Source organism: Pagrus pagrus, assembly GCF_965226575.1.
Source record: "Pagrus pagrus genome assembly, chromosome: 4".
NCBI lineage: Eukaryota > Metazoa > Chordata > Actinopteri > Spariformes > Sparidae > Pagrus > Pagrus pagrus.
The window spans coordinates 9,381,582-9,394,681 of record NC_140188.1 but is presented as its reverse complement, the minus strand read 5'-3'; the positions used below and the strand labels follow the sequence as shown (position 1 = coordinate 9,394,681).

At 42.7% G+C, this 13,100-nt stretch overlaps 1 protein-coding gene across 2 annotated transcripts; it reads left to right on the top strand.

The window, feature by feature from the left end:
- Positions 1–5,044: 5,044 nt before the first annotated feature.
- On the top strand, positions 5,045–12,730 carry tlcd1 (TLC domain containing 1). Of its 2 annotated transcripts, XR_014622385.1 has the most exons (5): positions 5,045–5,596; positions 6,570–6,652; positions 8,455–8,537; positions 9,282–11,393; positions 11,454–12,730. XR_014622385.1 is itself a non-coding variant. In XM_084350127.1 (4 exons), the coding sequence occupies exons 1-4, from the start codon at positions 5,391–5,393 to the stop codon at positions 9,684–9,686; spliced, it is 777 nt and encodes a 258-aa protein (XP_084206253.1). In that variant the 5' UTR covers positions 5,045–5,390; the 3' UTR covers positions 9,687–12,730. The 2 variants fall into 2 exon arrangements, 1 of the variants encoding a protein (XP_084206253.1); XM_084350127.1 differs by having other exon boundaries at positions 9,282–12,730.
- Positions 12,731–13,100: the final 370 nt, after the last annotated feature.

Here is a 13,100-nt window from a genome sequence, read left to right as displayed (position 1 = left end):
CCGTCCCCACTACTACAGGAAGCACCGAGGGACAAAAGAGGCGAAGGAAAATCTCAAAAGGAGAAGAGTAGTAATGAGTGCTGTCGGTGACACATATTTCTGTTTTAATAAATGTTTTCAGTCACAGAGGCAGAGGTTTAGTGACAGAAAGGGAGAGAAAGTCAACCACACTTTATTTCTGTCTCTCCCTGTGTGATCTAGCAAAAGGAGCAATGGTGTGAAAAGCAAATCCCAATGAAAACATGTTTATTTTAATACTATAGGCACAGCAGATGTATTAGTTGCTACATTACAAGACAATTTGACAGTAAACCAGCATGCACGATACCAGGACCCTGAAGCTGAAGCAGCTACATGAAATTCAGCCATCATTAAAGGGGCACTATGTAATTAAATCACTGCTTTGGTTAAGTTCATTTTAGGTGTTTTTTGTATTGACATGTTCTGATACAGTGCTGTGCCAGGAAACAAATGAAGTGAAAACTGAAGTGGAGACGGAGGTGATTAGTGCAGCGTCTTGAGCATGGACTTCACATACTGCAGTCTTACATTCAGACGCCTGGTGATTATAAAGCTCCTTCCCCTCGTCTGAGATAAGCAGGAAGGAGGCTGCATGAGCACCGTTTCCCCTCTCTGCCACCATGAGGATAATAAATGCTTTGTGCTGTCACAAAGCCTCCTCTGTGTTGTGCCGAACTACATACCTCCTCTATTATCATCAATCTGAAATAATGACATATTACCACAAACGGTGATCTTCATGTAATTGAACCTTTTCTCTACAATTTGCAGTTTTTTAAATGAAGTTTGGTGGAGGGAAGATATGTGAGTAGGTGGTTTTTACAAACAATAGTTTGGCCTTTCTCAGGGATATAATATCTCAACAAAGGAGCAACTAAAGGAGCCTTGCAGTATATACGCCACTCAGACCAGCTTAGTGACATATTTGGCTTGTCATCTGTCAGCAGGAGATCTGTCTCAAGACGCTACAGTCAGTGTCCAGGAATGTACTGTGCAGGATAGTGAAACTGATGCTATACCCCAGGTATGAACCGGTGCATGAAGAGCTATTAGTGTAATCTTAGGAGATTTATTAAGACATGACAGGAAGTTGTGGGCGACGTTGTGTCATCACACCGGTGCTTTCACCTCTTTGTCTCACCTGTAACAGATGAACCTGTTTCACACAAGACATCATGACATGCTTTAGTGGGAACAGCACAGATGATCATGATAAAATTAAATGAATGGTTCATGTTAGTGTGGTTTTCCATACTGTCCACTGAAACTGTCAAAAGCATTATTACTTAAGCATTACTTAAGTACTTAAGCACAAGTAAATTATCAATAATCAACCTGGCTATGAACTATTAACCCACATTTCTCATAAAGCTGCAATAAAAAGGTCTCATTTTACTTCCCGAGGATGAAACTGAATCCTCCTCCGACCGAGACAGACCTATTTTTGTTTGGCTATTTATGATGCACTCACTGGAAATCAATTAACCCCTGGATTTTCTCTCTGCTGGCTGCTTGCAGAGTCTCCACAGTAGCCGTTTCTCAGCAGCCCCTCAGGGGAAAGAAAAATTGCCCGGAGATCAATATGGCTCAGTGCTGCGCCAGGCACAAAGATTCCCATCTCAAACACAAACACATGAATCTTCGAGGACCTTCTGGTCCTGGATGCAGATACTACAGTAAGAAAAGCTTGTTTCCTTGGAAAATGAGGATCTCTGAGTTTCAGTGATAAAACTGTGAGAGCTTCTCCAACAAAAATAACCCCAGAGAGGCGACCAGGAAACACAAGAAATAGTATTAAGTTACATTTCTCTCTCTAACCGCAGGGTGTTTTGTTACAGAGAGCCCTGCACTCAATGGATGCAAGTACATTAATTATACGGTTCATGTTTCATGCTTCAAGTTTCATACTTTAGCAGAAGGAAAAAGGAGCATCGGGCCTATTGACACACACATCCAGTCGTCTCCTCTTCTTTTGTTTCTCTCTCTCAGACACATGAATTTAATTACATGTCTGTTTATTTCCAATTATAGCTGGAGAGCTGTGTAACTTGACTTGAAAGGAATTGCAGCCTCAATTAATCACAGGGAATTTTCTAGCACATCTCAACAATCACTTCCCCCCCAGAGAAGGTTGGTGGGAGAGTGGCGACCCCATGTGGTTGGATGAGGAACTGCTGGAACACAGAGCTGAAAAACAGAATCAGTTTACATGAGATGTTTGATCCTCAGATGTGGTTTTGCTGCCATCTGCTTGTGTCTTTTATACTGTAGCATGACGTTGTATTTTTCTTTGGGTGTATTTTTCTTTTATTTGATAGGAGAGGCTGAACAGACAGTTGAGAGGTGGCAGGAAAAAGGAGGAGAGAGGATTTTGGGTGACATGCAACAAAAGTCCTGGGCCAGATTTGAGACTCTGGATATAAAGCACTTGTATTTTTGATGCAATTAAGTTTAAAAAAGAAGCAGAAATTAATCACAATTTATGCGAAAAACATACTATAATCATAGTTGCAGCCATGATAAAATGAATTGAGTAACTACTGAAGTTTACCTCCGAGTTTCAGTTGTATAACTCCATAAAAAACACTGTCATCTGTGATTCTGGGGCAGTATTTTCATTTGTCTGTATTTTATTACAGTGCAGGAAGTAAGCGAATGCAAAACAGATGTGAGAAAACAAAATTTCACGTCAAACGATAGAAGACAAACGTGAATAAATGATGAATGAGAAGCTGCAGGAAGATAAACAAGGATTTAAAAAAATAAAAACCCTGTGAATGAACTGAAACAAAGGTAAAGAAAAGTAATCTCTCCCTGTGCCGGTTTGGATTTCACACAGACAGCTGTGGTCCAGGTGGTAAAAAAGGGGGTCTGTCTTTGCTGCTCACTTCCTTTTCCCCCCACCGGGCTGCAGAGAGGCCAGCGGTGGGGAATGAGAGCCACGCTGTGTTTATGGAAAGAGTTATGGCCTGCGAGGAAGGAGGGCGTGACTGTTCGGCTGCCTGTTTAACATACCAGATTTATGTTGTTGTGCTTCAAACATCACAAAGATGTGTGTTGTTGTATGAGCATGACTGCTGACATCGCCATCAATTTACCTAAATAAAATCAAATTCTGTATTTAATTATCGAATGCATGCAGTGTACTGAAGCTGATGTCTTTATACTCACTATAAACTCCCCTAAAACATCACACAAGTCCATGTGCACTGAGTGTCGCCTTTGGGGAGTGCCTGTTGTTAAAGAGAGTCATAAAGCAAAAATGATGACAGTATCTGAACGGATGAATAATGGAGAATTACAGGAAAGTAAGCAAAATGAACACATTATATTAAATGTAATAATTAATCCAAGCAGCAGGATTTTGGATGAGATGAAGGCAAATAATTGACTCGTGACCTCGGACGGAATAAAGACAATTTGCAGTCTACCGTGTCTCACGCTGTTAAAAATTACTTCAGTTAAACATCTCCTCAGCTGATGAAAGCACCCTGGACACTCAAACAAAAGGACAAGAGTCGGCTCAAATGTCGGACTACATGAACTAGAAACCAACAATAAAGGAGACCGATTATGCCTCATCTGATTTCTTCCTTCCCTTCAGTGTTTCATTTATGTTCATGTGCATGTAAAAGATCTTGAAAGTTAAAAAAGTCAAAGTCCACACCAACAGAAGCTCCTTTTTCCCCACAGAAAGCGCTGTTCCTGAAACGCCTCGTCAGTAGTCCCGCCTTCATTCCGTGACTTTGTGACCTCACACTACATCACCATGTCACATATTTGCATGATTTATGCCTAGTGGCTAGTTTTGCACGTGAGAATTGATTTAGCACAGCTCCTCTGTTGTTGTTAGCGGTGCTGGGTCAGGCATGTGTGAGCTGGCCAATCAGAGCAGACTGGGTATTCAGGAGGCGGGGCCTTACAGAAACAGGAGCTAAAACAGAGCGTTTCAGACAGAGGGGGAATACAGAGCTGCAGTATGAGAAAACTGATGTGTTTTTGAGCATTAAAGCATTAAACATATTCTAGTAGTAACCCAAAATAAAATCATGAACCTGAAAATGAGCAAAATATCCTTTAAAATGTTGTAATAAAACAATTCTGCAAATGAAATGAATGAAAACTTTTATTTTGATAGTTCAGGACATTTTGCTTTCAGCACATCTGTGCTTTTACTTTTGGTAAAGTCTAACACAGTACTTCCACTTGTTCACAAGGAGTTTTTATTTAACATTGTGACATAACTAGGATCTGTTTACTTCATCCATCACTGGCACAGTGTAAACAGGTCGTCCTGCTGCAAATACCAAAATGTGGACACATGGGTTGTAATTATTAACTCTTCCCCACTGAGCAAAAACATGAAAAAAAAAACAAAAAAAAAAGGTCATGTAGCCTGCTTGATGGAGGTTGGATGACCAAACACGGCTCTTCATAACACCAATAAATAGCTCTCCTGGTAAAGAGCACGCCTCATTCTGACTACTGAGGGTTTAAATCCTTCCTGCTGCTTTGCGTTGCCTGAATTTAAATTAATTTTGAACCACAAGAACTGTTTAAGACGTTGACTGAAGTTGATAAGAGTCTGAAATTACATTGTAAAAACTTTAATTCTGGCTCACCACTGGATGAACTTTCAACATCGGCTGTTGAAAGTTCGTTGAAAGACGTTGACTTGTTTGGATGTTCTGATCAGTGGATCCAGTTTTTAAACTAATAATTCAATAAACACATTCAGGGTTCCAGATAACTAAAGTTATTATTGCTGTTACTGTTTTTACGCGCATGTGACGCACTGTGCGTAAAGGTGCTGGTCGCCCTGAAACTTAAACGCAGCTAACATGCGAATAAACCTTATTCAACATGCTCACCACGACAAAATCACGTCTCGCTCAGCAGCTCGACTCTGTGATTTGGCTGATTGCGTAACTTGATCGCAGCCCCTCCTTGTTTCTATGGTTAAAGCGCGCAGCAGCGGCGGCGACACCCACTCCGCTCCCTCTCCACCACTCCCCTCTTCATTCTGCACACAGACAGACAGACAGACAGACAGCCAGCGGCAGCACGTAACACCACAAGGCTGTGCGTGAGGACAAACACCGTCGCACTGGAATGAGCTGTGACGGGAATCCCCTCCAAGCCCTCCTCTTCAGGCTCGGGACGCTGAAAACGTGAGAGGAAAAACACGCGTCCAGCATCAGCTCTGCACTTGAAAAAGACTTCAAAACAAGAGTCCTGGAGAACACTCCCATCACATACCGAGCATATCTATCCATCACCGCGCTGAGGAGACGCTGACGGGAGCGTGGAAAGCCAACAGGAGGGAGAATACGCGCGCAGAGACAGAGGGATAGCAGGGGCTGGAGAGGATGGACGCCCTTATTCCTGTCCTCAAGAATAACCCGGGCACGTCGGTGCTGGTGTTCTCTCTTCTTTTCAGGGTGGTCCACCGTTTGCTCCAAAACCTGCCGGTGCCCAAAGTGGTGACGCAGGATGAGAACCACTTCTGGAAGTGGAGGAACCTCTCTGTCTCCATGGTCCACTCCCTGCTCACTGGGGCATGGGCCCTGACCTGGTGAGTCTCCATCCAACCAAACATCTGTCTGTCCACACTGGGACACCATTGTCTATTCACGGGGCACATGATGTGCTTGTGCATAGGGATGTGTGTGTGTGTGTGTGTGTGTGTGTGTGTTTGACTGTGACAGTCTGTGGCAGCCAGGAGAAGAAGGGCATGTTCAGACAGGGTGAGGGACGGGGGAGACAATGGCATTTATAAGTGGGGAGGGAAATGCCAGAGCACAGTCCGAGCCGCACCGGGCTGCTGCTGTTCAACTTGAGAGTTTGTTTCAGTCTCATGAAATCTTTCCCAGCCAGCAATCAGGGCTACACGAGCAACAGCAGAACAACTGGAAAAACCTGCTGCAAAGCGATTATTGCGAAAGCATCAGGAGACTTTTTTTGGGGGTGGGGACAGAGACTGTGTGAGTCATCTTCTGACATTAACAAGTGGGACCCAGGGTACATTTTTTAAAGCGGGCTGCACTCTTACTTTGACGATTGCTGCTTTTAATGTGCAACAATATGAACTTGTAATGATTGACAGGAGGAAAATAAGCAGGTTTTCATGTTCAGAAGTAGTGCAGAGGAAACATGTGAAACAGCAGGTCATTTATTAACAAGAAATCTTGCATAGTGTGTTTATGAAGGGAGGGGACACACAGAAAGCTTTGCTGACCGAGGTGTGCCCCTTTAACCAAACAGCAGCAGTGAGTGACAAAGAAAAATGCAAAATCAAAGTCTACTGAAGAGAAAAAGGTAGCAAAATTGCACAATTAAAGACATTTGTTTAGATATACAGACACAGTTGGTATTAAAAAGGACTATTTGTGACGGGGTATCTATACCAGGCAGTATAAAAACGTGAAAACACCTGATATTAATGTCTCTGCTTAGTCAGGCTTCTCTCTCCAGGAGTGAGCGCATGTTTGTCTGAGTGAGCCGAGTACAGACCCACCTATCCATGCATAACATGTGTCCCTCTCCAGTGTGGTGGTCTGGCCCGAGACGCTGAACAACATCCACTCCTACCACACCCCTCTGTCCTACCTGCTCGTCTGCGTCTCAACAGGTCAGTGAACGCATCGCGGGAAGGAATGACACTGCAGGGGAAAACAAGTAAAAACAGCTCTGAGGTTGGGTGTTGGTGACAAAATGGAGATGCATGTTGTTGTTAGAAAGTAGAGAGGATTTAAGATCATCGAAACAGAAAGTTTATGAAACAGTCTCAGTTTAATACTGATACCTCTTTATGGACCTACATAAGCAAACAAGACCATTAGCGAGAAGATTGACTGTTTCCATTTAGTCTTTCTTAACGTCTTCCTCCGGTCCGCATGCAGACGGGAAGAGCCTGTGTTTATATTTTTCCAGGCGAACATACAGTGATGTCATAACTTCCCACAGCACTGAGGTAGACCCATAGTATGACATTTTGTCCGGGTTACAGTCAGAAACTCAAAGGTTCATCATGAATGACACAGACAGGGTTAAAATCTTCACTTTTGAGAAGCTAAAAGCAGGAAATCTTTGGCACTTCTGCTCGGAAATGTGATTTAAAACGCTAATCAAAATAGTTGCATGCTCGTTTTCAGTCAGCTGAGAAATCAACTATGTGTTAGAAGCTGATCACTCCTGTCCCGTGGGCGTAAACCTTCCACCTAACTGCTTCTCAAAGATCTGCCCCTCTCACCTGATCCTCGAAGCAGACGAATGGGCGTCTCCTTTTTAAAATCACCGTGGAGACCAAAGGTAGTCTACCGAGGACTCGGTGGTCTGGTTGAGCTGTGCAGCGCGTGGTTGGGTCTTCTGTGCGTCTTTTGTGTTACCATGAAGACACAAGTCTGTGGAGATCTGCCCTGACAACCACAAACAGCCCTCACCTCCACCGAGGCCAACCGGGTCATGTTCTTCAACATATAGAGGCCGGTTGTGTCGGTCTCACAGAGGAACAGAAGGACTGAGTCACTGAATACCTCCAGCTCAATGAGGCCCATGCACACAGTCTAATAACCGTGCTGATGCTGTGAATTGTTCAGCTGCCGTCTTTCTAAAAATAATGAGGAATAATTAACTCTGCTGTTACGTTGGTTCAACAAACACTGACTCCTAATGTCTCCTGGTGGCCCTCTGATTAACAGCAAGTGGCACAGGGGAAATCTTGCATTGTGGCGTCAGATATATTCAACATGATCATGTGAAAAGGTGATCATCAGACACGTGTTAGAAGCAGTTAGTCATACAGACAATACAAGCGATGACACGTTGAGCAAACAGTCTCATTTCTGTCGTCTCTTAAAGCTTTAAGATGAATTACTTGTTATTATAGTTGATTTGAGAGGTAGGCTGAGGTGAACCATGAAAGCCTCACAGTCACCACAGATAAAAATCACATTCGTCTGGTTTGTCGAGTCACACCTGTCCCGTTGCCCGAGCCGTCTAACCTCATGACCTCAGCAGAATGACGTTTAGATTCACTTGGACGATGATCCCGTCGCTTCAGTGAGGTGAATCAGCATGACGATACTTTCTTTTTGACACAGAGTTATGGTGCAGATTTAATAGGAAAGATGTTTTTTCAAGTGAAACTCACATCAGACTCGCAAGAGGAAGAGCTCTGATGTCAAAACATAGTGTGAAATAAAATACAGGATGAAATGAAATGGTCATCAAGCTGCAGGTCATACACCGACTCGTACAACCCCACATCAAAAGACCCGAACTGTCCCTTTAATGTTGTAACTTGACTTTTTTTAACCACCATATTAAATATGTTACTGTTTGGTACTTTAGTGTAAGTGTAAATACTACACAAACTCACTGAACTGTTCTTCTGCTGATCCTGACTCAGTGTCCTCTTTTCTTCCCTCTCAGGATATTTTGTACAAGATGCAGGTGACATCATCCTGACAGGACACGCAAGAGCATCATGGGAATTCTTAATCCATCACGCACTGGTGAGAAAACGTGCCTTTGGCCATGATGCCTTTTTTATCTTTATCTTTATCACGGTGGCATGTCTGGTTCAGATAAGAGATCAGAGTCAGTTGAGCAAATGGAAGTTAACATCGAGGTGAAGAATCTGGTCTGTGTTGTACGTAAAGGCTTAAAGATGCTTTTGAGAGTTTTACTAACTACTGTTTAATTATTAATCAAGATTTCACTGAACAAACACATTTAAGGAATAACAACGCTCTTTCTTTCTCTATTTTCCATCCGAGAAAAGAGTTTTTGTTCGCTGCTTAATGAGCTTTTGTTACTGTGACCACCAGCAAGACCCAGATCAGTTTCATTAGAGCTTTATCCGAGAACTGGTTTCACCCAAAGTATCAGATATATCTGCAGCGACCTGTATTTCTAGAAACCCCAGTTAGTTAGTCTGGATAATCCACAGGTCTCATCGTGAACTGTTTTTATTGAAGTTAAAGAAACAGTGTTGAGGGTGAGGCTTCTGGACTATCCAGAGTAACTGGGACAAATTGAATTCATCTCGGCCCACACTGCCAGGACATGAAGTGAGTTAGCTTGATTGAATTGTTGATGACTTAGGATTTATGTGCAGCTACAGAGCAGGAATCTTTAAAGGGACAGAGACCTATTTTCTTTCATCTTTGATTTTTGGGTGAATTGTTATAAGATACAAGAAATCAGCTGCAAGTTTTACAAACGCCTCCGCCTCTGTGTGTCGGTCTCCTCCTCAGGTGATCCTGTGTTTCCTGTACGCCCTCTACACTCACCTGTACGTAGCCGGCGCCGTGATCGCTCTCTTCGTGGAGGTCAACAGCGTCACCCTACACATGAGGCTGATGCTGAAGCTGGCGGGCGCTCAGTCCTCCAACATGTACTACATCAACAAATTCGCCAACCTCTTCACCTACATCACGTTTCGTCTGAGCACACAGTTCTACCTCACCTGGTACATCGTCCAAAACTACTCCTGGCTGGACCACGGCGGATTCTTTCTGGCCTCCATGATTGTGATGAACATCATGATCATGATTTACTTCTACCGCCTGCTCCGCGCCGACTTCTGCTCCAGGAGTAAGAGCTCCGCGAGGCAGAACGGGACGTACAACAACAACTCCAGAAAGTTTCTCACTGATTGAGTAGAGAAGGTTTACGGGACTGTCTTGAGTTTTTTATTCAGGGTGGGAGTTTTGTCTTTCTCCAGGCCATTCCTCGTGACGTCAGGTTTTTGTGTTGCACTGCCAAAGAACAAACCCCCAACACAACTTTTGGTAGAACAAATTTTAGACTTGTTCAGGAGCTGCATTTCCAGAGATGTTTTCAAGGGGAAAGATATGTGAAACGCTGCTTTAATTGGAGCTAAAAATATACTCGATATATCTCGAAACTCAACTATTTTAGACATATTTACAATTTATTTTTAGTATCATAATCTTAAAGGAATAGTTAGACATTTTAAGAAATACACTAAGTGACATTCTTGGCACAAGTAAGACGTAGGCAAACATTTTTTAACCGATGTGAGTGTATACGGTTACGTATATAGTAGCAGAAAACAAAAGCGCCAAGCTTGTCATATACCCCAACAAGAGCATTACATTAGTTTCTGACCACTCATGGTGTTTGTCTTTCACATGTGACGGACACAACTGAAGCAGACTCGCAACCATAAAGTTTGTCAAAAGTGAGTTATGAATTTGTGCAGGGCTAAATAATACTGGAAGGCTTTCATTTTCAATGTAGCGTTTTGAACCATTTAGTAGTCGCACACATGAAATTGAAAACTGAAATATGCCTACTGACTCATAGATCGCTTCTCGTTGTACAACAGAAACATAGCTAGCTGATTCGCCGACTGCAAAACAGAGGGAACTCGCCACTAATGTTGCACGTCACGAGCCGTGTCACATGACCACACAATTAAACATAAAATAATTCAGATTTAATGATAATAACTTTGCTGAACCTATTTTAGACGTAGTGACATTCGTCAGCCACTGGGGGGAGTTGGATGAGAAGATTGATTACGCTCTCATGTTTGTGAAGCTACAGCTAGCAGCTTAGCATAAAGACTAGAAACAGGAGAAACTATGTACAGAAAAACTTTCAGTAAAGTCGGTCAGTAAGAATTAAACAATCCATACATAGGCTAATCTTTATGTTTAGCTAAGCTAACGGGTAATGACTGCAACCCTATTCTCATATTTAGAGCAGGCTACAGACATAAGAGTAATTTTAATTTGTTAATCTCACTCTACTTCTCAAAATGTCAAATTGTTTTTAACATTTCAGCAACATGTAACCTGAAAGGACCTGTAGCTACACTGAATATGAAGCCAGCAGCCGTTTAGCTTAGCTTAGCATTAATACAGGAAACAGGGGGAAACAGCTAGCCTTCTTCTGTCTTACGGTTAAAAAAATCCCCCCTTAAACAAGATGTAACATGTCAGTGAGTGAGCTCCAGAGGTACTTTTTTTGTGTTTGCAAGGAGCCGGCTGTTTCTTCTTGTTTCTGCAGGCTTAAAGCTACATGCTAGTAGCAGCTACAGGTGTATTTCAGGTGTTACAACCAGCGTGAGAAGCTACTGTTTGATCTAAAACAACATCAGTGGCTCCTCAAAAGGTTAGCGTAGTTGCTATAGCATCAGGTACATCAGAACTGGCTCTTCTCGAAAAGGAAAAGATGTTTTCACTCTTTTTCCAATAGTAAGATTGTCATTTACCAACAGGCTCCACTGGTGGTAGCGCTCTTCTACTGTTGAGCTGATTGGTTGAAGTTAGCCTGTGATAGATGGTTTGTTAAGTGTTTTTGAAAGCTCCTGCCCTTTTCCAAACAGCTTCTAGATGGTTCGGTGTAAGAAACCATCAGGCGCATCAGGTTAGCATCTCTGCTAAACTAAGCAAAAGGCTGCTGGATGGAATCAATCTTCTCATCTAAGTCTGCATTCAGCTGACAGCCGAGGCTTTGTGCTGCCGTTTCTTTTAAAATTTGTGAGGGAAGCCGTGTTTTTCTGTAGTAACGAGCTACCACACTGAACTATTCAACAATAATAATTTATGCCTGGTGGGGATCATGCGTTCAGACTTGTGTGTGTCCATGTGTGCATCTGTCCGCAGCTACTGGACCCATCAGCCTAATATTTTTGTGAGTGTGTGCTCCAGGACCTCTCGTGTTTGTGGTGATTCACAATTTGAGATAAACCCGTTTTATTAATGCTGTTACCTCTGACTGCTGACACCTCATTCCTCTTAACCGTCTGTGGCCCCGAGTGATCCTCACCTGCTTCAGCTTCCCTCAGACACACCTGTGTCTCTCTTCTTGTATGTGTTTGTGCAGTACGTCCTCACTTTGCCTCTATGATGCCATGTGTGGCTGAAGAGACGCTGAGCTGTGACTGAACTGTGACCACAACAGTGCGGGACGATGACCGGTCCTTTTTATGGAGCTGATATGAAATCTGTTGGTATTTAACACAAGCAGGCTGAAGCTGGATCTCCCTGCTGTCTATTTGAGCTCATCAGGAAGTGGGCACCATGAGAAACCCCTTCACAATAAGAGCAGCACAATCAGAAGTTAGACTTGATGTGAAGTAATAGTCGAGTATCTCCACCGTGTGTACCTTTATAGCAACGCTAGACTAGATCCTGTCTTTCAAGAGATCGGTTGACCACCCTGAGGTGAAGATGTGTCTCCTCTTCCTCCTCTCTCCTCAAAAATGTACATTTTGTACATAATTTCCACAAACGTGCATTCCTTTTTGATATATTTAGACGCCATTAGTGGACTTAATCGTACGTGCTGACAGTGTCATTTAAAAATGATCAGTACATTTCATTTTCTATCTCAGCCTCAGCCAAGAAAGTCCGAACAGACGTGGGGTAGAGTTCAGATGTGTCAGAGCTGTTGCTTCGGTGCCTTCACCACAGTGCCTTTATATATAGAAAGAAGTACAAAGCACAGATGAAGATAAAGTACGAATATCGAAGTACAGACGTGTAGAATGATTCCTGTATGCTTTTGTAAAAAACTGGACCAAGTACAGAGAATTTTGAGACGAACTTTGCAAATTCATTTCACCACAATAATGTGTCTTGTGCTCAAGTGACAACTGTGTTTTTTTAGGAGCCCCGTATTTGTATTGGTTGAGTGATACCAAGAATTAAAAGCGTATTTAAAAATCAAAGGGCTGTTGGTGTACATTTTTGTAATTGATGAGGTTTGATGTGTTTTTTCTCTGTTTTATATTCATGACATCTCTGCAAAAACTTTGATTTGATACTAGTAGTACCAAAAGTAAAAGTACTCAGCCCCTGTGACTGATCTGTTATAATATATGACATTATAAGATAGTTAATGCTGATGCAGCAGTGTGTGAACAGGATTTTACTGTAGTTTATATACAGTCAGGTCGTTGTAGAAGTAGACGAGGGGTCACCAGATAAAGCGAAGGCAGGACTGGCCAAAGTGTTGGCCCACCGTGAGCTTCGATGTGACCCACCAGATGTTCAGTAAATAAAAGTGAATGAAAAGGTAATTCTGCTATGAATCAAAGT

What these genes read in the sequence shown, in the direction of transcription:
- tlcd1 (XM_084350127.1), top strand. Translation starts at nt 5,391, where the DNA reads ATGGACGCCCTTATTCCTGTCCTCAAGAATAACCCGGGCACGTCGGTG. An exon ending in GGGGCATGGGCCCTGACCTG is followed by an intron (nt 5,597 to 6,569) that starts GTGAGTCTCCAT and finishes GTCCCTCTCCAG; the next exon opens with TGTGGTGGTCTGGCCCGAGA. An exon ending in GCTCGTCTGCGTCTCAACAG is followed by an intron (nt 6,653 to 8,454) that starts GTCAGTGAACGC and finishes CTTCCCTCTCAG; the next exon opens with GATATTTTGTACAAGATGCA.